At 38.7% G+C, this 26,461-nt stretch overlaps 1 protein-coding gene across 1 annotated transcript in view; it reads left to right on the top strand.

Annotated features, from left to right (window-relative positions):
* Positions 1–26,461, top strand: part of ST6GALNAC3 (ST6 N-acetylgalactosaminide alpha-2,6-sialyltransferase 3) — a 374,855-nt gene that overhangs the window by 232,154 nt on the left and 116,240 nt on the right. The window contains exon 3 of the mRNA XM_089518696.1: positions 5,162–5,571. Within this exon, the coding sequence (XP_089374822.1) occupies positions 5,162–5,571 (410 nt within the window). The remainder of the gene's footprint in view (positions 1–5,161; positions 5,572–26,461) is intronic.

Consider the following 26,461-nt stretch of genomic DNA (forward strand, 5'->3'; position numbering starts at 1 on the left):
AAAATGACTGGAAGAAAGGACTTTATCACACTGGGGAATATCAGGGGGAAATCATGGGTTTAAAAGGCATTTTCCTGGGACATTTGAGTGATTACAGGAAAGATTTTCCCACACATTGCAATTAAAGAGGACCTATCCCAGGAAGAACCAAGAATGCTCCAGCAACAAATCATTAATGGGATTTCCTCATGAATGATTTGTTGCTGGAGCAGTCCTGGTTGTTCCCAGGATAAGTCCTCTTTACTTGCAATGTCGTGGGAAAATCTTTCTTGTAATCATGCGAATGTCCCGGGAAAATGCCTTTTTAAACCCCTGATTTCCTGCATGTGATATCCAAAGACATCCAGTGACACTTCTAGTAACTTAGTGTTATAGTGTTGTAAGGACTTCCTAAGTGGGAGAGGGCTAGCATTCACATGTTTGATTGCTTTCAGTCTGGCAACAGGAAAGACAGGAACTGTAATTTTACAAGCACAAAATCCCATATCTGTAAGAGCACTTCAAGCAAGCAAGTGTACAAAATGGTTTACTGCAGAGCCATGATCATATTCTTCATATGCCAAGCATATTTCACACCTTGGTCTCTAGGGAAGTTGCCTTTGCCTATAAATGCTATCTTTAAACATAGATATTCAATAACTTTAGCATAGGCCTAAATACCCTTAAGGTACCAGTTCCTGGCTGATCATGGAAGCTAGTCAGTGTCAGCTCTGGTTATTATTTAGATGGTAACCACCTATAGACACCAGTTGCTGTAGGCTATATTTCTGAGAAAGAACTGGCAAAAGCATCTCTGAGTATTCCTTGCCTAAGAAAACCCTATGAAATTCATGGGAATGCCAAGATGACTTGAAGGCAGAGATTGTAGGGATTTTTATTATTTATTTATTTATTTATAAAATTTATATCCCACTTTTCTCTCAAAATGGGATTCAAGGTGAATTCAAGGATTTACTTCATGGGTAAGATTACTAAGCTCTGACACATATTTAATGAATTTCCATAGATATAATAGCTTTTGAATTTCTGGGAAAGAGATTAAATTGGGTCTTACATTGGAGGCATATTATTATTACTGTTATTATTATTATTATACAAAGTGTTATTGACTAGAGTTTTGGACCATCAGTAATTTATATTCTATACAGGAATCTAGGGACTGATATTGTCAGATAATGTGTCTTGATCCAAGTAATGTCACTTTTTGAGCTGTTGTTATGCTATCTATGACAATTTAATTTGTCAGTCTTTTGGAATTGCTCTTGTAAAACCTATCACCACTGAAACTATGGGACTATACAAACCACCTGAAAGGGGAGGGCTGCAACTTCCACTTTCCCGGCCGGATTGGGGCCGCAGCAACTTCACAACATGGCCCCGATCCAACCTCTGGACGGCACAAAAACGAGCTGCAAAAAGCGGCTCCTTTTTGTGCCCTCCAGAGGGTGCCATAGCTGTGGCAGCATGGCTGTATGGCACCCCTTTGGCGCTGCATCATCTGGATGCAGCACTGGAGCCATGCCATGATGCCACATACCATCTGGAACAGCGCACGGCATTATGATGTCCTTTTCCATCATTATTGTCTTTTCTAAGGACAATAATGCCTTCTTATGATGTGGCCAAAGTATGACAGCCTCAATTTAATCATCTCATCTTCAAGAAAGATTTCAGGCTTCATATGTTTGAGGAACCATTTGTTTGTCTTTTTGGCTGTCCATGGTATTCTCAGTACTGTTCTCCAGCACCACATCTCAAATGAGCTGATCTTCTTCTTATGTCCTTCCTTCACTGTAACCATGAACTAGTAACTGTCTAGGTTACTAATATTAAGCTACGAATACTAAACACAAGCTACAGATACTAAGCATGGAATTCATGTTGTAGCAAAAAAATATAATTGAAAATACAAAAGTTCATCACTGAGTTTTCTGTTATTCTACTTAAAAAGTATTGTATATACTCATGTATACGTCTAAAAAATTTAGTCAAAAAATTGACCCCCAAAACCTGAGTCAATGGGTCAATGTAAGTACTTTATTTTAACTCTCATTTTTTTAAAAAAGGTGAAAGTCAGGAATGTAATATGTCCTGGAAGCACTGACTCCCCTTCTACTCTCTCATCCATGTAGCCTTTAGTGTGAGTTCAAACAGTTATGCCTGCTGGAATTTTGTAAATTCTTTGGTTTCGTTTTCCTTTGCTTCATTCTTTTCATCCTCTGTTACTTGCCCCTAGCTTTTACCCTCAACTTACCCATACGTCATATCAAAATCCATAACTTTGGCCTCAAAACCAGCCCTCGACTTATACATGAGGTCGACTTATAGTCGAGTATATACAGTAGGTATGTCCTTTGTGATTATTTGCTCTGATGGCTCTGTTTGCTTTGAGTTGTGCCCTTTTCAGCATCAGTTACAAGTTTTTTGTTTTTTAACAGTGGGTCGAAACAAAATGAATTCATTGTCTGTTTTTAATAATGTGAGGGGAAATCACCATGATGTAGCTAGGGGCTAGGGACTAGGGACTCAATTCTGTTTGTACACCATATCAGCTTAGTAAAAAATAAAGGTGTAGACATAGTAGTCTTAGAATGCATATTATAGGTTCTATTTTAAATGTAGGCCAAATTAAATTCTTCCACATCCCTAGACACAACTAATAAAATCTGTCCCAAGGCCATAAATATTTTTAGATTTTATGTAACTTTACCATTTTCTGCACCTAAGTAGTAAACCAGTCTTATTCATTTAAATCATCTAGGGATCAACCCTTCTTCCCAAAACATGCAACAAATTAAAAAGATTGCTCACTGTCTGAACAAATAGAATTGATATTTGTTCATGGTTTAGGGTCAAACATCTTTAACCAGATAAAAGGAAGAAATCTATTTTTGAAGAACAGCTATTGCAATACCAATCAGTTTAGTCTGCATCTTTACTGTTGATAATCCCAGTGTTTTAGAAGCCTTCTAGACACGATTTTCCTGTCTCAAAGGTTTGTTACATGTAACTGGATCTACTCTCAGTATTGTTATTTAGCCCTTTCCAGGCTTGTTTGTTGGAGGTTTGACTTAATGGTTTCCTCAGTTATGCTGTCATCTTTTGTTGTCACAGAGTAGCTGTGTGATGCCTTTGACAAGCTCCTAAGTGTGCAATCCCCAGTATGGCACTACCTATGTCAATGGGATTGTTCTGAAATTGTGAATCTAGTTAAGGATGTCTGACTGCATGAATTAATGTACCCCATTTATGACCTGATGTTTAGTAAGCTTATTCCATTTATTTATTCATTTAGATTTATAACCCTACAATGGTTCATCTGAGCCCTTTCTCACTATTAATGTGTGTTGCATGGAGAAAGAGTGCTGCATATGAGCAGTGCAGTACATGACAGCAGTTCCATAAAAGCAGACTGTCATTGAAGACTTCAGAATATGAAATTAAAGACCTTATTTATGAATACACCTCTAAGGTTTCTATTTGCCAAATGGGATCACCACTTTGATGCTCATCACTTAAATGCTGATGCCAAGTATTCATTTAATGATATATGGTCTGAAGTCCATCTCTATTTCTTCTTGGCTGCATGTAGGACAGATAAATTGCCATAAAATTGATTTAGTAATTGCTTGAGTGTTTCTAGTTTAACTCTTGTGTACACCTTTATGATAATATGCACTTATTTTCCCCAGGTGAATTAATTATTGTCCAATAAAGAGAAAATACAACAAAAAGTGTCAAGGCTACACAACCATTGATCTGGGATGTATGATGCTTGCAATAGGTTTGTGCCTATACAGGGACACACATGGGAACGTAGAAGCAAATTACTAAGGCCCCATTAATTACTAAGTGTAGTGCTCAACAATACACCCAAAACCAATAATAGACCACATCTATTTATGAATGTGTTATCAAAAAATGTAATTAGGAGTTCTTAGATAATGATTATTCAAATAGCCAATCCCCTTTTCCTGTGTTATTAAGCACTTTAACAATCACATTTTCTTTTTTTCTGCATCTAATATTAACCGACCTTGACTTTCAGATTGAAAAAAAAGTGGGTAACTCATGGTATCACACGCATACACACACTCCATTGACCTCCTCTCATACCACACCATACATAATCCTTAGTAATGGTTTTTGTACTAATGTTATTCATAAAACATAATTCCCACATATTACTGAATGTAATGGCAATACTTGTGACATAAACAACTAGCAAAATTAAAATTGTACCTTTAAACTACAATATCATATGCACAGCCTAACTGTGCTTTCATATACATAGTTTCATGTGGTTAAAGTGGAAATTTGGTAAGATGTAATGTTTTTAAAGAACATTTTAAAATATATTTTTTTAAATTTTATAATTTACTTTTTAAAAACCATAGGTCTTCTCCTTTCTTTTTCCACTGAGCCTCACCCCATTCACATCATCTCTTCATCATTTTAAATGGATATAGGCAAATGTCATAGTCCAGTTCTGAAAAAGGCAGATGTTTGGGGAGAAGTGGTGTCACGCCTCCCCTGGTATGGTCCACACCCTACCAGTGATGCCCTTGCCTCCACTACCACATTTTTCCTAATTAAATTTTTTATTGAGTTTTTACAATAAAACACATAAAGACTGTAGAACAATGACAAAAACAATAACAACAATGCTTAACTACAAGGGCCAAGAGCTGGTGTCTGATTAATAGTTATTATGCAGCAGAATCAAAAAGTTAATTCTCAGCAAGACAGACTCCTACCTCTCCTGTGCTGCTGCTACTGCTGCTCTGGGTCAATTAATTTTGTTGCCTGTGGTAGAACAGCACATCCTCTCAACACTACCAAAATTTGTTAATAGGTTTCTTTTTCATTCATTATCTTCTAGCATCCAGTGGTTGTAGCAGTGAGGTCCCTTTATAAGGTCCATAAAGAGGAAGTAGAAATGGCAGTCACCAAAGCATCCTGGAATTTTTGTGCATGATGCTCCTTAATCCTTCTGGGTCTGGTACCTTTTCAGTCACAGGCAAGCTCACCTGCATAGGTTATTGAGATAGCTATCTCTTGGATCACGGTTGAGCTTCCATATCACTTGCTGATGTTGGTTAATCAGCTTATGGGGAAAGTATGGCCTCTTATTTTTGTTATCTTCTTTTGTTCTCCATAGCCTCTACAACTGGACTGTGACCTCTGTGCCATTATTTCAAATTCAGGACAGATGACCAAGCAGAAAGTAGGATATGAAATTGACCAGTCGTCCTGTATATGGAGGATGAACAATGCTCCCACCAAGGGCTATGAAGACGATGTTGGGAAGCAGACAACAGTAAGAGTTGTTTCCCATACTAGTGTCCCCCTTCTGCTGAAGAATCCTGAATATTTTTTCAAGGAAACCAACAACACAATCTATGTCATCTGGGGACCTTTTCGAAACATGAGGAAAGATGGCAGTGGCATTGTGTACAACATGCTGAAGAAGGCTGTGGACAGCTATCCTGAAGCCAAAATCTATGTCACCACAGAAAAGCGCATGAGTTACTGTGATGAAGTCTTTAAAAAGGAAACAGGAAGAGATAGGTAAGTCCTGATTTGCAAAGTGAAAATTAATGCTGAAGAGGAAATCAGAGATGGTCTTGTTGTATGTCTGAGTTATATGTGTCACTATAAAGTGAATGCCCAAGATTCACTTTTTAAATTGATCATTATAGGCTTTTGACTGCTGTGAGCACTTGATCAGGCATCAGCCAAGCACCATTTAACCCACCTCCATTACCATATGTTCCATCCATTTTTGTTGGCTTGGATCCCAACATGAGTTGGTTACCTGAAGCCATTTCAGCACAGGGTGATGTATTTTAGCTCAGTTATTTGTTGATTAAGATGACATTTTACACAAGGAAGAAAAACATATTTCAGTGACACAGATGACCAAAGTAGGCTATTACAGCTGTGCTGGTTGAACAAAAGGCAATACACAAAACAAACACATTTTCAACTTGCTGGCTGTGCAAGCATTTCTTCCCATTGTATTTCTATTTATTTTTTCTTCATAATTGTGAATTATTCACAAAAAAGTAAAAATATATATGAAAAAGGCAAAAACATTTGAAATAAAATCTATCCAAATTTGAATATATATATTTTTTTAATTATTCATTCTTGCATCTGAGAATGAAGTAAGCAAAGATTTAAATTCCCAGTTCTTAAGCTCTTTATTACATAAGAAAGACTGGAAACTCTTGCACAACTGTGTAAAAGTTCTGCCTTACTAAAATTAATATAGTTTTGGAGCATTCAGGCATTGCAGCAAATAGTTCTAGTTCTCCTTAGCATTCAGCTATCTCTTTTAGCCATGTTACGGCTAAAGTAGAAAAACAGCATTAGGATTCAGTAATCATATTTCTTACAATACCTCTGATGTTGGTCAACAACCTCCCTATTTAAGGACTGGGAATTGAGGGTTGGTATAGCAATTTAATATTGGTCACATGGTGAGTTGTGGCAATTGTGAGATGAAATCCAAGACAGTGTTGTTCACTAGGTCATGTTAAATCTATCACTCCATTCCATATGTTACACTTCCAGTTCCCACTCCACCAAGGGACCTGAGTATGACAGTGATAGGTGTTCTGTACCTGAGCCATTGGATGAGCTATCAAAGAGTAACTGAGCTCCATATGTGAGAGAAACAGCCATGTGCGCCAGACCAAACTATTAGACATTTGTTCAGTCTCCCTGTTTCTATCTCTCCATATCTTTTACTTTGTTATTTAAGCCAAATACTCTACTAATCCCTTGGAGAAATAGCAACTTTTCCCTCTACTGTTGATTTAAACAGTGTTCTCTTTTTAGCAGCAAAAGAGGTTAGAGAGAAGCCAAATGCCACTCAAATAGTGCAAAAATATACAGTTAGAATTGAAAATATATATTGTGGGAGAGTTTATTCCTCAAAATATTATCTGTGCATATGCTATGTACTGTCAATGTATGGCAGTAGTTGAACAGATTTCTAGCTTGTCAAGCCTCTGTGACAGTCTGATGTTAGGTGAACTTGAGAAATTAAATATTCCCATTTCCAGAGTATCTATATTCTGCACTGTCTGTTGGTGATGAATAGTTAATAGGCATATGTTATAGCAATTACAGTGATGCAAGGAGATCTTGCTTTTAAAATTAAGGCATGAACATTAGCTGATGACAGTCAAAGTCTGGGTCTATGAAGGAGCTAATGACCATCAGCCTCTCCAGTTCCCAAACAAAACCCGTGGTTTTCTTATCTGAGCACAAAATATCTTCTAAAATGGGCTGCTAGAATCTATTGATTGTTCCTGACACCCTAACAGTGGGAATGAGAAGGCTGGTTTGTTCTTTCTAGAGACCTTCATTAGTGAAGTACTTATGTGTTTAAGGCAGTGTGAACTCTCCTCCTTTCTGAATAATTGTTGTGCATAAATAATACACTTTGGCAGACACTCGCTCTTTCATACAAATGCCTTTCAGTTTGTATGATCCTGGAGGTACTCTAAAGCTGACAGCTCCTTCCCATACTTCATTAGCACTTTTTGGAGCTGTATTATGTACACAGAGTTAGATGAAAGGAGAATTTAAGCTATATTTGAAGGGATGCCAACCAATAACCAAATGTGAAAAGGATTTTGCTGCCTATGTTTGTGTATGTTTACCTGAACTCCAATGTACCACACAATTTCCTTGATGTTTAAAAGCATAATAATAAAAAAAAACCCTTACAACATCATTTAATTAGCAATAGCTGAAGGGGGGGAAACTTTGTGGATTCCATTAAAACAAAAATAGTTCATGCTGGTCTGATAAAATGCAGAGAGGAACTCTAAATAGCATTTAATTAGCTGGCATCAAAGCTTGCTCCACCCTCAGGGATGTGTAAAATTAATGAAGGTTAGGAGCAAAGAGATCAATGCTCCCATGCACCACAGTCTTATGTGAAGGTGAGGCAAAGAAAGGGAGTGGCTCAGTTGCAAGGCTCCATTTGAAAACCATTTGCCCTTTAAAAACAAAAACAAAAGTCACTTTCATAGAAGTCCTGAAAGAAATGAGCATCAAGCAGTGCTACTCTCTGTCAGCTTCATCTGAGACAGCTTGCAAAGCCCACTTACTGTTTATCCTGCACGTTATAAATTAACAACATATAATGGTACCACATTGTGACATCCCTAATGCAAAGACTGCTGTCAGGACCAGTACCTTGTCTAGTGAACCTATATTCAGTTATTGCAGCAGTCCTCAGTTTAGTTGTAGCAAATCACTTCCAAGTCTGTAATCAACACATGTGGCTGAAGATACTGTACTTGTACTCAGAATGTCATATTATGCAAAAGGACTTAGTTCTGTTTCTGTATAGTAAATATAACAGGTGGGAAACACCATGTTGGCAGTGCAGTAGTTAGATTGGTCTTCTAAAAGCTTTATCAAAGCGGTCTATTGGGGATGCCAACTGGGAACATAATTCATAAATGGCATTTGCACCAACAATTTAGTACAATACTAGTTTACTACAACTCTTAGCAATGAAAGTCTCAGCATGCAAAATTAATTATTGGTGCTGCGTTGTGGCCAGTTGAACTCCTTGGGTCATAGCTGAAAATTTCCAAGAATTTGCTGGCAACACAAGGATGGATAAGAGCGGAAACAAATGGAAAACTGAAAGGAAAGCATTAATTTGATCAACATAGCAAGAAAAGGGTGCAGAATGTGGAGATAAATAGGTAACAGAACTTTATGACCTTCTGTATGTCAACGTCCACATGCAGATTGAGGAGAATAGAATCGTTTAGAACAGATCTGTTTAGATTAGATTAGATATGAGAGCCATTGTGGCGTAGTTGAACTTCAGCATTGAAGACCACGGTTCAATTCCCTGCTCAGCCATAAAGCCCACTGCATGATCTTGGACAAGTCACACAGTCTTAGACACAGGGGAAGGCAATGGCAAACTCCTCTGAATAAACCTTTCCAGGAAAACCTGTGACAGGGTCAACATAAGTCAGAACAACAGACAGATTAGATATGGTTCAGTGACACAACTGACAGCTCACATCTCACTGGCCCCTCACCCTATTAGTGCACATGCATTTGCCAGAATGTCTTCTAAGAAAATTTAAAGATTTTTTGTTAGTTAGGCACAGGCTCTCCATGCAATCCAGAAACCCAATCCAAGTTTTTTGATCTTTCCATTACACATGCTCCAGCAAATGTGTTGCTGAGAGAGGCAGGGGTCCAGTAGAGTACATCACATCAGGATGACGATTACTGGCATAACCCCACTCTGTTCTCTGCTTGTATGTTGGAAAATACAATAGGGACAGACTCTTAATCTAAGGAAGCTCTTTTTATCTTGGTGCTGTCTGGTAACTCTTCTGAAACCCAAAGTCAAAAGCAAAGAAACTTTAAATGAAATGGAACTTTTTTAGTACAGTAAATCTTTGATGGAAAATTGCATAGCAGAGAATGGGTTTTGATGAGTTGTTGGTTGATTGGTTGGTAAACTGACTTCTAAATAAGGTTGATACTGTTCGTTCAGATAGTCTAATTAGTATCAGTTCCAGACTTGTCAGAGCTCTATCCATACAATTTCAGTCTTCTTGTCCTCATCCTCATCCTTCTCAAAAATAAACTACTTGTTCCACTTAGGACATTCAAGTTTATTTATGACACCATTTCTGGTTCAAGCAACTATTCACGATAGAAATGCTGAGATTAGTTGTATATCATCATTTACTTGTGATTTTTACATGGCTAAAATTCTCATATAGCAGCAACAGTCTCTCCATTCCCCATGATACTTCTGTCTCTTCCTTGAATTAACTTTCAGTGTTGTCATTTATAGCATGCTGCCAGTTTCCCAGGGATATAAGTAAAGTTTCTTGCTGCTGGGATCAAGATAATCCAAGATAGATACTATTTGTATATAAACAATTAGTATTATCTATTCAAAGGGATAGCACCTTTGAGACTAACTGAAAGAGAAAATTTGATAGCATGAGCTTTCATAGCCTTGAGTCTACTGCCTCAGATCCATGGGGTAGAGAGGAAAGTTAGGGGCTAAACAGACTGGCACTAAATGCCGGCATTGGGCTGAAGTGGGGGCGTGGCGACCACAAGCTGGCCGCCCCAAAGCCTCCCCAATGCTGGCACGCCTGACCCCATGGTGGGTGGTGTCACGCCATTTCTTTGATGTAGCATTTAGATGCACTGCACCAAAGAATCAGCGAAAAGCTGCCATCGCTGTAGCAAGGGTGGCTTTTTGCCACTCTAAATAAGTGGCAAATTAATTGCTACAAGAACCCTTTGCATACTGATTTTTCAGACTGACAAGACTATGTATTTAAATTAGTATTATGTATAAGACATAAGGCCACATAAATGGACAAAATGAACATAGAAATCCACAGAACAAATAATCTAAGTTGAAAGATGTTTAGTGTCTTATACAGCCCCCAAGCAACAAATTGGTTTTGAGCTTCATACTGCAGGTACTTAGTCTCATCAACATGTGTAACAGATGGTGCAGCCTATTTGGTTTTGAAAGAGATGTTTTATCATTGGAGACAGGGAGCTGTATCTTGCTGCACACTGACTTCTATGTCAGGATTTAAGGATTTGGATGGATGAACTTACTATTTTGGTCTACTTCATTAGTGTAATTGATTTGTTGCCATGATAGTACATGTATTGGCATTGAATAAAGTATTCCAGGACATATAACTGCTTCATCCAAAGTAACCTTATTGGGATTCAGTACCATGTGACACTTCTTTTTGGAGTCAGTGTCACTTGTGACTCTGGCAATTTGTGAAAACAAGGCTGATGCAAATGGATCACTTTCTTCCATCTATCTACTTTATTATATTTATATCCTAGGTTTCTTCAGTGTGATCTATTGAATCTGCTTGTGACACTTTGGGAACCTAATGGTAAATCATATATTGACAACCAAATTCTGGGTTAGTGTTTTGTACCTAGCAGTGAAGCTCTTTCACTGTGGTCTGTTGAATTTCTTCCATCATAGATAGATATCAACAACAACAACAACAACAACAATTTATTGAGTAGCCCAAGGGCCGTTTCAAAATGCTAGTAACATAATAAAAAAAACAGTATCACACAGCTATATATAAAGATATCAAGGTTCAGCATATGATTTGTAAGGTCAGTTCCAGTCTTCTTGGGCACAGATCAGGAGGGTGGGACACCGTGCATGCCTGACCTCTGTCCACCACTTGTTGTTGCCTAAGACCAATTCAGTTAGATGCTTTCTCACTGTATCAAATGCTGCAGAAGAGAAGACCCATTACAGTGCTTTGGAGAGGTGACCAGTCTGATTACAACCTAAGAGTGAGGTATTATGTATGTGGGCCCTCTGAAAAATTCCACTGCCCACTTTCCTGTGTGCCAGATGCTTTCTAGAGCAGCCAACTCAACACCTCACTCTGAGGAGTATTCAAAATGAGGCACTAGGCCATCAGCCTCTCCAAACAGACCACCAAATGCTTTGTCCTATGCCCTAGTAGCAATGTTGGTTTCTGTGGCTATATCACAGTGACATGCTCCAAGGAAAGACTCTTTGAAGTAAAGCTTTTGGCGGGCAACAGTGTGTTCCTCCAAGTCTGTGCCAGTTGCTCTTGGAGAGGCCTGAACTTGTAGAGGGCTTTTGAAATTAGCTTGAGGGCTACATGAGAAAATGATCATCCCTGTCTTAAACTTTGAAATTGTTTGCATGAGAGCTTCTCAGACCCTGATGGGAAAAAAAAGCTTCCTGTAGAAACATGGAGAAATCCTGTTTTAAAATCAGATGTTTCAGCAGCCGAACCACATAATAATACAGGGCCATGAACATTTTAAAAAATGCTGACAAAGATCAGCAGAATGCTAAAAACCAGGATCAGTGGTACTCTCTTCCCATGTATACATGATAAGAAATGTTCATGGAACAAATATAGATCTAATGAAGAAGAGATGATCTTAAATGCCATTTGGAGTGCTAACAATGACAAACTGCTTTCTCTTACTTCCCACAGCAGAAACAACAATAAAATTGATTTGGTATCAACTGTGCACACAAATTAGCCTATGGATCCTTTTGGAAACAGAATAATTTCATATTGGTTTTAGATGGCAGAAGACTTGAGGAAATATCCATAACCTAATATCCCGATTCTGGTGTTTTGAAAAATTGTCTGTAGAGGGACCTGCCAGCTTCACCTCCTTCATACTTTCAGTCTGTCTTCACTGAGTGCGGAAGTCTGAAGGGAGATTTAGATGAATGTTGTTACCCTTTTGGAAATTCTGTATGGTTAGGATCTCCAGTGATAGCCAAAAACACATTCTCCTTCTGGACATTCCTACTGAAGGCAAGAAGGGTGGTGTCAAGGAGATGAGATTGATGCAGATGGCCTTGCAGCTCAAGAATGCCTAAATAGAACATCACAGCCTGGAAGTAACTTATTAAAAATAAGTTGCTACCCTTTCTCCAGTAGCATTGGCCTAACTGTATTTAAATTATGAGTGTAACTTAAAGATGGGCAATTTCACTTGTTTTGTGCCGTAACTGTATAGTTATGGCAACTGCAGCCTTTATACTTTTAAAGTTATGAGCATGTGGAGTCACTGCATGGGAAATACTGCATGGATCACGTTCTGCCTCATGCTGTGTTGTGAATGTTTTAGGTAATGACAAGATGGATGTGATCAGAATATTTTTATACTAATAGGCAAGCCGCTTGTAGCATTTAGATGGCTTTCTAAGTAACTAAAACAGAACTATTTCCATTACCTTTGAAAAACAGGGAACTAAGCAGTTACTTTTAAAAACTGTGCTTTGCTACTTTGACGGGACCATGAAATAATAACTAATCACTTTCTGGAATTAACTTCCATGCTCTGGACTTGTATACTGTATAAGTGTGTATTCCAAACTAGACTGTTTCAGACAGTGTACGTGTGTGTGTGTGTGTGTGTGTGAGAGAGAGAGAGAGAGAGAGAGAGATTTTGATTGATTGATTCTATTATTCCCATTATTTCATAACTTGGCCATGTTCTACAATGTCAATTGAAGGTATCCCCACATCTTTATTTGAGCATTCCCTGGGCTATTCATTGGCCAGGCCTGCTTTTTCTTTTTGTAGTGTTTCCTTCAGAAAAGGTTAATGGATTTGTCCATCTTCATTCACAGAATGACTAATAGTCTCATTGTCAGTTAAGAGTTCTTTATTGGTTGAAAAAACAAAGGCTATAAAGCACAAAATGTTAATGAAATAAATAGATTTTTCATTATAAAACACTTAAGCCCTATCCTGGATACCAGCAACATGGCTGATTGTGTCAAGGCTGGGGAGGCTTTCAGGGATTAGCTTAGCCCAACAATGGATCAGATATGCATTATTAGGTACATTTACATTTCTTTAAAAAGTTGTTCTTAATAAGTATGAACATTCATATTTATAAGGTAAGTGGAATTCTGTTTACATGCTCATAAAAGCATAGATGATATTATGAAAAATATGATCTTTTGGTACTTAATTAAAATAAAACAAATAATCTTATGTAACTTTTTCTTAACCATCTTATAACAATCTTATCCATCCATCTTACATGCATACTTCCATGTGAGTCAGACTCTTTAAACAAGGTGGGATTTATTTCAGAGTTAATATGCATAGGATTATATTGTAAATAAATTTTGTTGTTATTAAACAATTAGGAGCAAAGCAAATACTATTTTTAGAACGTGTGTGTGTGTGTATGTGTTGTAAGAACTTTTCAAATGTTTTCAAACATTTGGTATATTTTTAAATGTTTTATATTTTTAACTTAGTATTTTAAGGATTTTACATTTTTAATTGTCATATTAATATGGTGTTTTAATTGTGTTTTTAAATTGTACTGTTTTATTGTTGGTGTTTTCAGGCCATTGGTCCAAGCTGGGGGAAAGGTAGCATACAAATCAAAGAAGCACACAAATAAATAAATGTTACCTAAAATTTTCACTCAAACATTTTGAGTGATTGTTGGCTCTGGGAACCATTGAGAGGCTTTGAGTCCAAAAAAGTGTGGTTCAGAAGCTATATGTGGTCCATGGCTGACACCTTCCCCACACCTGACCTACAGTGAAGCCACACATTAAATCTTCCTTGAGTTCCTCTTGACTTTTTAGTTACTCAGGATATTTTGAAATACTGATTATGATAATTAAGCAATGGGTCTAAGGAAGCTAAACTAGTTAATATAGTGTATAAAATTAAGGAAAACCATATGACAGGAAAGAAATATCAGATTTGCTTGTACAGTATCTGTACAGTAGTAACTTGTTAATCATATGCTTTCAGAAGTGAACCTTCAAAGCACCAGAGAATGTATGGCAAGTTGTACACCAAGTTGTGTATTGTTAGGTGGGGGGATGTCATATAAAGAGTTTGAAAAGGTTTCCTTTGGGGTTTACAAAAGAGAACCAGCATGGATACTAACTATGAGGTCTGGGAGATTCTAGGAATTGTAATAACACCAAAATGTAACTCTTTCTAGCTTTGGTTGTTCAGAGTGAAAAGACTAGCGAGGTATGCAATAGATAGTGGAAGCTACTGAAAATGTACAGAGTTTAAGAAAAACCTGTAAGTGGCGGGATACAAACGGGCAGGGGAAGACGTCTTGGAGGTGTATTCTGCTGAATACGGAGCCTCCAGACCACCCACCCCGGGGGCGTGGCTCAGGAGATGGGGCTTCCACATGGGGGGCAGTGAAGACGCCTCACCTGGGGCCGTTTCGGACCCGCAGTTTCCAAACCGCCGCCTCGGAGGACGCTGCAAAGAGAGAGGCAGCTTCCTCACGGGCGGCCAAAAACGGGGCTTTTTTTTCTTTTGCTGGCTGGCGGATGCGCAGCTACGCAGCTGCAGTGCTAAGCAGCGGCGGCAGAAAGCCTATGGGCACATTTAAAGTGCCCAAGCCCCTTTAAAACTTTTCCCCCCGCTCTGCCCAAGAACAATGGTGGTCTCCTGCCAGCTGGTGATCAGCTGGTGTTGGCATCCTTGTCCTCTTGCACTTTGCCAGTGTCACCAGCATCATGGATGCCTCCTCTCCTTTGGTCCCCACGCTCTTGCTGAATCTGCAATGCACAGCCACAGCTGTTGCCGCTGCCACCGCTGTCCCCCTGCCATCCCCCATCACCTCCCTTGTACATATGTAAATATTTAAAGTTTTAGCGGTTTTTATTGTTAGGTGAAAATGGCACAGGAATGTGTGTAGGGGCTCACTTTAAAGTCCAAACTTTCCAAGCAGCGCATGCGTACACGTTGCTCTAGGGTTAGGGTTAGGGTTAGGGTTAGGGTTAGGGTTACGAGTCTTAAAATGCGCTGCAGCTGTGTTGCAGCTTCCACACCTGCATGGCAGCTGACGCTGCAATTAAAGCCTGACTGCAAACTGCGCATGTTCCAGGATCCCGACTCATTATGCGACGCAGCAGACACGGAGCTTTTAAATGGGCAACTTAAATTAGCGGCGTAGCAATTCTGGCGTACCGGTGCAGCAGCTTACAGACGGAGCTGCGCAGCTGCGCATCAAACGGAAAAGAAGCGGAGAAAAGCAGCACCTTTTTAATGCCGCTTCTTCCCGCTTGGGGCGTGCGGGGGGCGTGTTCATGGCGGCATTCAGGTAAGGCCCGTCTGAAGGCTCTACCTTCATGACGTCATGAATACACCCCTTTTTGCCCGTCTGTATCCCGCCAGTATATCTCCTAGATTAGGCTTCCAGAACCTGTGAATCATTAGCTGAAGAAAAAAGTCCAGTAACCAGATAAATTTGCCAGCAGTATTCTTGAAAATCTCCTGTTTGTACAGCCTTGGTAGATTTCCTGGTGGGGAATATATATGAGAGATCCAGTGTGGCATAATGTTTTGAATGTTGGAATACAACTCTGGAGACCAGTGTTCAAATCCCTGCTCAGCCATGGAAACCCTTTGAGTAATTTTGGGCAAATCACACTCTGTCAGCATCAGAGGAAGGTAACACTCTCCAAAAAATCTTGCAAAGAAAACCCTGTGATAAAATGGTTACCACAAACATTGTGATATACTACCACTGAATCTGAGAGCTGAAGACCAAAAAATTAACTTTTCCATGCTTGGGGTAAAAGAATGGTATGCGTCTGGGGCCAAAAGTGTGAAACAAGCAAATGTGTGACCATGGGAATACTATCGATAGCATTGTCTTTGTGTGATTATTGCCTAGTCCTTGTAACAGAATATGCATGCAAGATCTCCACAAACTTTGAAATTCATTTTGTGTGTGTGTGTGTGTGTGTGTGTGTGTGTGTGTTTAAATAGTTTTTTCCACACTGTTTCCTAGTTAGGTTTTATCAGGACTAGGACAGATCCTTCTTTGCTAGGAGTGAAAAACAAAGAACAGGAGATTTGATTTGGCAGCAGGCTTGGCAGCTGCTACCTCTCATAATAACTGCCAAAAGGATGTACCCTGTTCTGAATCCAGTACGGGTGGTGAGAGATGAGGACAATCTTGAATAAATGTGGTCTCCCATGGACAGTCCAATTCTAACTCAAAAAACTCTGCTGGATGTACTGATTTAGGATTAGATAGATGCCACTCCTGCTGGTAGAACTCTCTTCTGCCATCTTATTTCAGAGATCTGCCTGCAGATCAATATGCCAGCAGAACTGATAGAAGAAAGCTTTTTTAAAAAAAAGGGGGGGGGGGGTGGCAACGAAAAGAAAGGATGGAGCAAGGAAGAATCTGGTTTACCTCTTATATGTCTCCTCTAGACCAGGGACACAGTGCTGACACAAACTTAAGCCAGGGTGAGGCTGGTCCTAAATAACCCTAGGCTAGGAGGTATATGGTCCACTACTACTTCAGATAGCCTAACACATATTCAGGTATCCCTTGGTCATCATAACCAGTTTGCACTCTACAGTGTAATCTGGACAGCAGAAATAATGCAGTGTAACACTACTTTAACAGCCATGGATCAGTGCTATGGATTTGTGGGATCTGAAGTTTTGTGAGGTGTTTAGTCTTCTCTGTCAGAGAGCTGTGGTGCTACAACAAACTACAAATCCCAGGATTCCATCAGATGGAGCCATGGCAGTTAAAAAGGTGTCAAACTGCATTACTTCTCCAGTGAAGATTAGAGCTATGCTGGAAATATGCAACCATACCTCAGAAAAGAACACTTCAGGGTTTGTATATGATGAACTTTTCATGAAGAAATGATTGTATTTAAAAGAATGCTAAGAGTTTTGTGGAAGACTTATTCTCAAGTAACTATTGTGTTTTATGTGGACTGCAAGCATGTACAAATTGTACAGTAGGCTCATGAATGGCCTGAGACAATTAGGACAACAGATAACATCAGAGTTAAGAGTCCCTTGCTACTGTAAATAAAACATAGTGGAGCATATTAGCTATTGTTGGGAAAATTTAATATATAGCTATGTTAGGATTATATAAAGCCATAGTTAAAATACCAGTCACATAATAGTTCCAGTATAATATTAATATTTATGTTCTCCGGCATTGCTGACCTCTATCCATTCTGCTAGATTTACGCAAGAAAAATGATTTTGTTGTGTGTTAATGATCAAAGCAAATTTGTTACAAAAAAAAATAGCCACATTTGTAATCACATAATGGCTATGTGTATGTTGGATTTCATTAATATTTCCTGTCCTTATTTATAAAAGTATGAATTTGGCCAAACTAAACCAGATCAGGCACAAATCCATCCTGAAGGTTTCAGCCGCTTATCTGCCTAATTCAATTCTTCTTTCCCTGTTTGTAGCCAGATTATAATTTGCTAAAGTTATAAACATTGTCTAGTTTATTAATTCACAACTCCTTCTGTGTCCGTGGTATTGACGTGCACACCATGGCAATGGATATAATGCAGACGTATTAATAATTTGGCCTCTGTGGGCAGACAGATTATTACAGGAGGCTTAAGAAATAATTGCCCACTAATGTGAAAAAGTAGGAATATGTACAGTATTATATTGCTCATAATGTAATCATTAATATAACAATTATGTGATAATGAAAGCACTCATTATGCTTAAGTTTATCTTTACATAATGTTAATAACTAATGAAAACTGCAAAGATTATATCTAATTAAATTGAACAACATTACCAAAGACTGCTCTGTAGAAAGACGATCTTTAGCACAGAATCCTGCATTCATAAGGAGTGTAGCTCAACACCATTTGTTATGCATTCAGAAATGTGACCATTTTGTAATCAACTGTAACTGATTCTTTTCCATTAAATGAATTGGAAATGCATTCACTCAGGACAAATCCATTAAATGCACTTGAAATTATGTTGATGTGAAGTCTCTGAACAAATGAGAAACAGAAAATTACACAATAATTTGTGCTATTATTATTATGGCCTATCATTCCAAAATGATTTTGAAGGCCTCATGTTGATTGCAAACAGTACTTCAGAGGTCAAATGGCACCAGCAAGAGGGCATCAATTGACAGAGCCTTCAGATATCTCTGTCAAGGGTTTTGTTTCTGAAACCATTATTATGCTGGGAGCCAGGCATTGTGCAAGACCCAAGTTTCCTCTGTGTGTAGTATGTTTATCTTCATAAATTTTGTTTTCATAGTCAAGAACAAATATTTGCACAATTTTTCTCCCTACTGCAAGAAGTTTTCAAAAACTGCATTTTTCAGGATTTCTTCTGTGAAAAATCCACCTGTGTATTTTTGTGTGTGCAGAAAACAGCATTTTCTGTGCAGAAATGTTTTCTATGTAGAAAATTGTGTTTTCTGTACAGAATATCATATTTTCTTTGCACAAGGTTGCATTTCTGTCTTGCCTCACAGCCCACCAGGGCTCCTGAAGTGATTCACAATGGATAAAAACATTTTTTAAAAATAACTTTTTAAAATAAATTTTATTTGTTTAAAATGACAAACAACATATTGAATAAAACATAAAACCAAACAATGTACATTGACAAATTAACAAAAAAGCTGTTAACATTAAACAAATATGACAGCAAAACGCTATTTCCGTTTCAAATGATTTTGCCTCTGTTCCATTGACTTCCTTGCCTTCTGATGTCATTAATTTACACATTGTATCTTCCATATGATTCTATTATGCAATGAATCTCCACATTATTTACATTCATGCAGAATAAATCCCAGACTCTGCAGATTCTTGTCTATCCAGGATTCGCATTGACACTCAATAATCCCCCTTTAAAATCTGGGATTCAAACTTTAATGAATGCTCTTTCCATCTCAAGACAGAACAAGGCTCAGCAGATATCAAGAACAAAGAAACGTTTTTTTCGTCATGTAGGTTTGAGACAATAAGGAATCCCCCCCCCCACTCCCCCAATGGTTGGAAAGTGTGCAGCTTTCACGCAAAAGCTATGCAGTTTGTCTAGAAAACTGTATATCATCCCCTTTAAAGGTAGAAACAAGATAGTATCTTCAAGTCCTAAACTGTAGAGGCCATGTCAGAATTAGAAAGGTTTCTGAAGTTAAAGTATAGCAGTTTCGAAGGCCAAATGTCATATGGATCAACACCACTTTAGCTTTCCACTGGAAGTTCAGAAGAGCTGGAACCAGTCTAAATTTCCATTGGCATGGAGTTCTGCAATCAAGTGCTGCTACAGAGAAATGCTTGTGTCTCCAGATGCATTACAGACAGTATACATTCATCCTTCTTTTACTTGCGAATTAATAGATTTTTGTTGTTGCATTCAGTTGTGTGCCCTGCATAATGGAAACCTGCTCCCATTAATGGATTCTGTTATCTGAGTCAGGAGAAATACCTTGTAAAGCTCTTTATCCATAAGGACATCTCCTGAGTAGAACATATTGGAATAAAGGGAATATTTGAATAAATGCTAAATAGTTTATTAGTCAACAGTGAGCACTGTAGCTTATAGTGCTCTAACAACCTCCCTAGTAATGGGAGGAAATGATTTCACTGTGACAATTATGACTGCTGTATCACATAACTACAGATTACAACACTGATTCTTAAAAATTAATGTAGCATGAGTGATTGGGCTTTGTGGCAACTAGACATTTGCCTGTTGTTTTTGGAGAGGAAAAGAGTGGTGGCTATTATTTTCTAACCACCACAAACAAACACGCTAATTTTTTTGTTTTTGTTTTAGTCGATATCCATTCTGGGTCATCTTTCTGAGCTGCTTCAGAGATAGCACTGAAGGCTGAATATCTGCACAGCTAAACAATTTTGCCTAAAACCAGTAGAATAATTTTACTGTGTAATCTCTCCCTCCCTCCTCTCTTTCTCTCCATCAATATTCAATTTTCTGGAACCAAAATGATTAATAAGAATAATGACTTAATAGTGTGCTGATCCTTAAAGTGTTCCAGCTGTACAAATCCACTGTTGACTTCAGCAACCTCTGTGCCACTGTAGCAGCACTTGGAAGATTAGGCTAAGGCTGTTTGGATTGTAAAACACATTAGGCCAGCTAAATGGCAATAGGGATAGGGATGGGTGAAAACCTCTTATAGTTACTTGTCACACCTTTTCCACATTCAGTATATTGAAACCAGCAGGAGTCCTGAAAGATCTAGAATAGCAAGTATATTGTTCTATGCACCACATGCAGGAACCTGTGAAGATACCATTGAAAAATATATGTTTTCCTCCTTCCTATGGTGTATATATAGTGTGTGTGTGTGTGTGTGTGTGTGTGTGTGTGTGTATAGAGAGAGAGAGAGAGTTTCATCACTCATAAGCCCTGCTGCTTTGTTCCTGCTGTTGCTCCAGTCTTGGAAAATAATATGTATTGAAATGTGAATAAAGTCATTTGGAAGGGGGAAATATATATAAATAGTAATAATTAAAGACACCCACTGGAAGTAAGCAATTTGAATGCCACTCTGGTTGAAAACTGTATTTTCCTAGAGTAATTACATCAACTTCAGAAAAAGACTCACTTTTAAAATACAAGGTTTCCATGACAGTGAGAGGACAGTTTCAACTATATGTATAATTTAAGTGGAATTATAGAACCAAATGAGATATGGACATTTTTCCACCTGTGAGGTAGATGGCAACTGGTATTCATCAAGATAAATGACCGATTATGCAATCAGGAACATCTCTATCTTTATGGAGAGAGGTTTTTAGTTTTTTTTTTTTAATTCAAGCTAAATTTTCAGAAGGAAAGTCATCAGATACCTGCCTAAAGAGATGCTTTTCATTCCAGCAATGTGATTCCAGCTATAGAAGGACCATCCCTTGTGTAACTGATGATTGACACTATCAACTTGGACAGCGCTGATCACTTGATGACTAAGGGAGAAGGGAACCCATCAAAAGTGGCTGTTCAAAGTCTTTTTCTCCCTCTTGCATACTGATGGCCACATTCTGAAGGGCAATTCATGCAAAGAAACCCATTGCATCCACTGATTGCCCTCATTGCTGGGTCTTTGCAATAGTTTCTCCCATCCTACACAGTGATTTCATCCATAAACATTAAAGGACTCCCTCTTCCCCTGCACACACTGTGTGTGTGTGCGTTAAAGTTAGGGTTTCCCCTGAGTTTTATAGAAAGGACAGTTCAAGGATATATTGTGAAGCTGATCACTCAGTAATGCAGGCAAGTTTTTCTTCTATTTTAAAAACGGGCTTGATTGTTCTGTTGGTTTTCAGCCATGGACTGACCTTTTTATTCACTTGTCAGCTGAGACGAACAATTAGACATTTTATGCCGTTCTCTCTTCAGGTTCATTTCTTAGCCTGACAGCTTCTGGATACCTTACTAGCTTGTCTTTGAATCGGGTGCTGCTGCTTCTGCTGTTACATTAATTTATATTCAATTCTTTTCCCAAAAATGAAACTCAGGGCGGCTTACAAATGGTTAAATACTGTTTCATTTCTAAATAAATCTTCCTCATTCATGACTTAATCATGAATAAGAATGTCAGTATGCAAAAGGATCTTATAGCACCTTTGAGACTTAGGTACTGAATAGACAGAGAGGAAAAAACAGGTCACTCCCAGGTTTCCCCAAATCAGGTGGAAACCCCACTGTATGCACAGCCCACTGCCACAATGGGCCAAACACCATGAGCAATCCACAACACACAGTGTCAAGCTGCACCACTCGATTATTTTTATTGCCTCCAGTGACATGTTAGCAAAGCACAATCATGGAGGCCCTCCCATATATGCCCCCTTTATCCCATGGTCCCATGCGGGACTGTCTAGTTTGTGTATGTTTTTACTATTTCCATTGCATTATGGGTGACCTATTGTGTTTGTTGTAATTTTGCTGCATGGGGTGTGTGATGGCTTGATTGGTGTGATGGTTCAAGGGTGGAGCTGGCCATTTGTGCGCCTGTACGCTTGACACCGGGCCAAGGTCCACACTCCAGACCACTTCCATAAGCTACCTGTATTCCCACACTCATGTTGTGCTGTTTATATGCTGGAACAAATGGAATTTTTTTGCTCTGGTTTTTCATCCTGCAGTGTGACTTCATCCTGTTTTCACTCTGTTTCAACCTTGTGCATCATGTAAACCAGCTGAGGCTCAAAATGGATTGCTTTTTTTTTCCATTTCTTTTTTTAAGTCTGTATGGACAACCCCCTCACTGAAAGAAAGAAGCCTGTAGCATGAACATTTGTAGATGAGTCTGCTTCCTCAGATACATGTTTGGAGTGGAGAATCCAGAGACAGACCTATATAGAATCATAGAATCATAGAGTTGGAAGAGACCACAAGGACCATCCAGTCCAACCCCCAGCCATTCACAATCAAAGCATACCAGATAGATGGCCATCCAGCCTCTGTTTAAAGACCTCCAAGGAAGGAGTCTCCACTACACTCTGAGGGAGTGTGTTCCACTGTCAAACAGCCCTTACGGTCAGGAAGTTCCTCCTAATGTTGTGATGGAATCTCTTTTCCTGGAGATAAGCTGTTCATGTGTAAGAATGTCAATTCAAATTCAAAACCTTGTGGGTATGGAGATGAGATATAAATGTAATTAGCTAGCTAGCTGGATAGACAGAGAACAAAGCAACTGAAAAGAGCACTATTTTCAGGTAGAACCTGAATCTTGTACAAATAAATGTGAAATGTATTTAATCAAATTATTGAAACCAGGTCATTTTATGACATTTTGGCTTCTCTTGGCTTTCTTGGTGATGGTAGCTGGAATGGGGGGAGCCAAGTAGCATCCAGTGGCACTTACAAAATCCCCAGGGTCCAGCCATGGAATTCAGAGGATGACTCTGGAGGCAAAAATCATAATGCCTTCTACATTAAGGCCATATAGTCTCAAGGTGTTGAGTCTGAATATTCAAAAATTATCTCTTTTTCCAGGCATGGTTGAATCATAGCACTTTTTTCCTGGGAAATATGTTACATATGTGTCCCTAAAAATTAAAACATTTTGAAAAAGGTCATTCCAGCTTTTTGGTGATAATTGTAATTTTGATTCTTCAGTATTGAAGCCCAGTGCCAGTTTTTCTAACATATTGCAAATTGCATCTGGGACATTGGCTTTCAATCACATACTGTATATGGCATTGGTGGAAATCACAAGTCATGGTTTGTTTAGCAGTGCTTCTGCTTTTAAGTGATGTTGTTCCATGCAGATATTCAGAAGTGATGTTTGGAGGCACAATGATATGATTCAGGATTTTCCTTTGGCAGTTGATGTCATCTCTCACTAGCAGATTTTTTCAGAGTAGGTGCTGTTAGAAAGCAATGATAGGAACCTTATTAATAGCTTTAGACAGAAGTTGCCATGAAGAGGTAGCTTACTCTGATTGCCAAGTGGTAATCAACCACAAAAAATGTGTTCCCCCATTTCTTTTTCTGCAGAAGAGGTTTTGTAATGAATTTAACAAACCAATGGATGTTGCAGTCAATGATAAGAGATGGATATCCTCTTAAGTGGATGAGGGAAAGAGGGATAAGGATTTTGGGGACATGGGATTTCACTGTATGTATAGTTATGCATGTAGTAGGGAGAAAATTTTTAAAAATGTTGATAAAGAAATTCAAAGTCATCAGAGCTTCATCTGGACCTCACCTTGACCTTGGTTGCCATGGTCTCACTTGTACCCCGGGCCTGCCTTTGCCCAGGCTGTGTACCAACTGTATCCAATCCTGGAAAATGCAGATCTAACAAAGGTGGCACATGTCTTTCATGATTCACATTGAGCTGTTTTTGAAGAACATACGGAAACTACAAGTGGTTCAGAATGCCGCAGCTCAGTTGTTAGCAGTGGTCACCTATGGAGTGCATGTTACTCCTTTGTTGAAATAGCTGCACTGGGTTCCTGGTTATTTCTGGGAACAATTCAACATAAATGAACAAATAAAGCTAACTGGGTTGCATCTCGATTCTGCTCCACACCCACCACAAACAGAAACAAAACAAGTAAAATATTGTGTGCACTTGATCATATTTAAGAAAGTAAAGAAAAATATAAAACTGCTGTGATACAACCAAATGTTCAGCTGGGAAGTATGAACAGTACCTTATATTCCTGAAGTACTTATACGTATATGTGCTAAGAGAACTCAAGCTGAAATTTCATTTTCTGTGTTTGTATGTGAGATAGTGGATGGGGGAATCAGGATCATGTCCTTGTTTGGGGAGGGGGGAATGAAGAACAAAACTTCACTGATGAAATTTCTTACTGATATAGCCATGCTTTAAATAACTGTTTGTATGAGATAACACTTTTAGAGCCAGTGCTAAGTTTCTTGATATTTCATAAACCACAAAACATTTTGATTTTGGATGTATTGTTTTCATTTGCGTCAGTGCTTCAAATCTTTCTTATCAAGGCACCATATTGGTCCTATGATTCACACAGAGAAATATATGAAAATATATTGAAAGAATGGGCTTTGTGCCAATTCCTACAGCTTTCCAGTGTATGGAAACATCTCCTTTGCATGAAAGGATTAAATGAAGCGGTCGCAAGATGGTTGTGCTTCACAAGTTACTTGCTTTCTTGTACCTGATGTCTTGTACAGAAATAACTAATTAAACCGTTATAGGTTTTGCCTTTCAATTTAATGATTAAAAAATCATGCTGATTTGGGGGGGGGGGGGGGGGAATTGGATAATGATGGTCCGGATGGATTTTTTTAAAGCAACACATCTAGAATGAGACGCAGCAATTGACTATTCAAATGATGGAAATGGGGGGAGGGGGCTGCTTTGTCATTGTTGTTGTTAACTGCTGTCAAGTCTATTTCAGCTTATGACAATCCTATGACCTTCACGTCACTTATAAATATAGTCACTATAATTGTCAGCTTTCTTCCCCACTTTGACGTAACTGATGTGTGAGGGTCGCAGTACAGGAAGTTCAGATGGTGCAGTATACCTTGGCCCAACAGCTCAGGAGCCAGTCAGCAACTACTGTTTCTTCCTTCGATAGACCCAGTGCTGGATTTTTGCAAGTGTTATCTTTGCTTTGGTGTCATTATAGTCATCACTTTTCAACCTTCTACCTACCTCACTCATTCAGGCTGTTGCTACACTGCAGAATTAATGCAGTTTGAAACATGTCATAGTGTCATCCTATGGAATCCTGGAATTTATAGTTTATTGTGGCACCAGAGCTCTCAGAGAGAAGAAGGCTCAATATCTCACAAAACTACAAATTCCAGACTTCCAAAGCTTTGAGCTGTAGCAGTTAAAGTGGTGTCAAACTGCATTAATTCTGCAGTGTAGATGCAGCCTCTCTCAGGGACACCAAGACAAACAATGTGAGGCAGATGCAACAAGCACAGAGAGGGACAGTGAATTATTCAGCCGGTGGGAGAAAACTTCCCAGACTGCAAAATAGCTATTTCCTTGGCAGTTTCAGAGAGAGAAGCCCAATTGTTGGCTTCTGTTGCAGCATCAAATCTGGGAAGCAGACGGAATAAAAAACAACAACACTTTTCTACTTTCCCCTACTCTTTCCCACCTCTCACTGATCTCATCTGTTCCATCAACAGAGGTGTTTTTGTAGCCTGTTACTTCAAAGTGAGTTCTGTGGCTGACCATGTGTGAAAGGAGAAAATGTTTTGCTCTCCCTCTTGCCTCTTCTTCTGTCACTGAAGAAGAAGACCTTTGTTTCAGTAATTTATATCTATTCATTTTTATTTCCCCCTAGAACTCAAAAATAATTTTATTCTGTGAAGAAAGTCCAACCTCGACTGGGGGGCTTAATACACGCATTTAGTTTCTCACCTATTTTTTCCACTTGTGCATTGTTCATTTTCAAACTGCCCCCTTTTTCCCCCAACTGCACATCACTGCCAATGATGTAGACTTGAGTTGTTTAATGTGGAGTCAAGTTGGACTCAAATTGCTGCAATGACTTGACTTGGTAATAAATGCCTTACTGACTCAAGTCAATTCCAGACTTGGATATTTTTAGCAACTGAATTGCTGGTCTTGG

The sequence above is a fragment of the Sceloporus occidentalis genome, unplaced genomic scaffold (assembly GCF_023333645.1).
Source record: "Sceloporus occidentalis isolate IW3139 unplaced genomic scaffold, rSceOcc1.0.p SCAF_3, whole genome shotgun sequence".
Taxonomy (NCBI): Eukaryota; Metazoa; Chordata; class Lepidosauria; order Squamata; family Phrynosomatidae; genus Sceloporus; species Sceloporus occidentalis.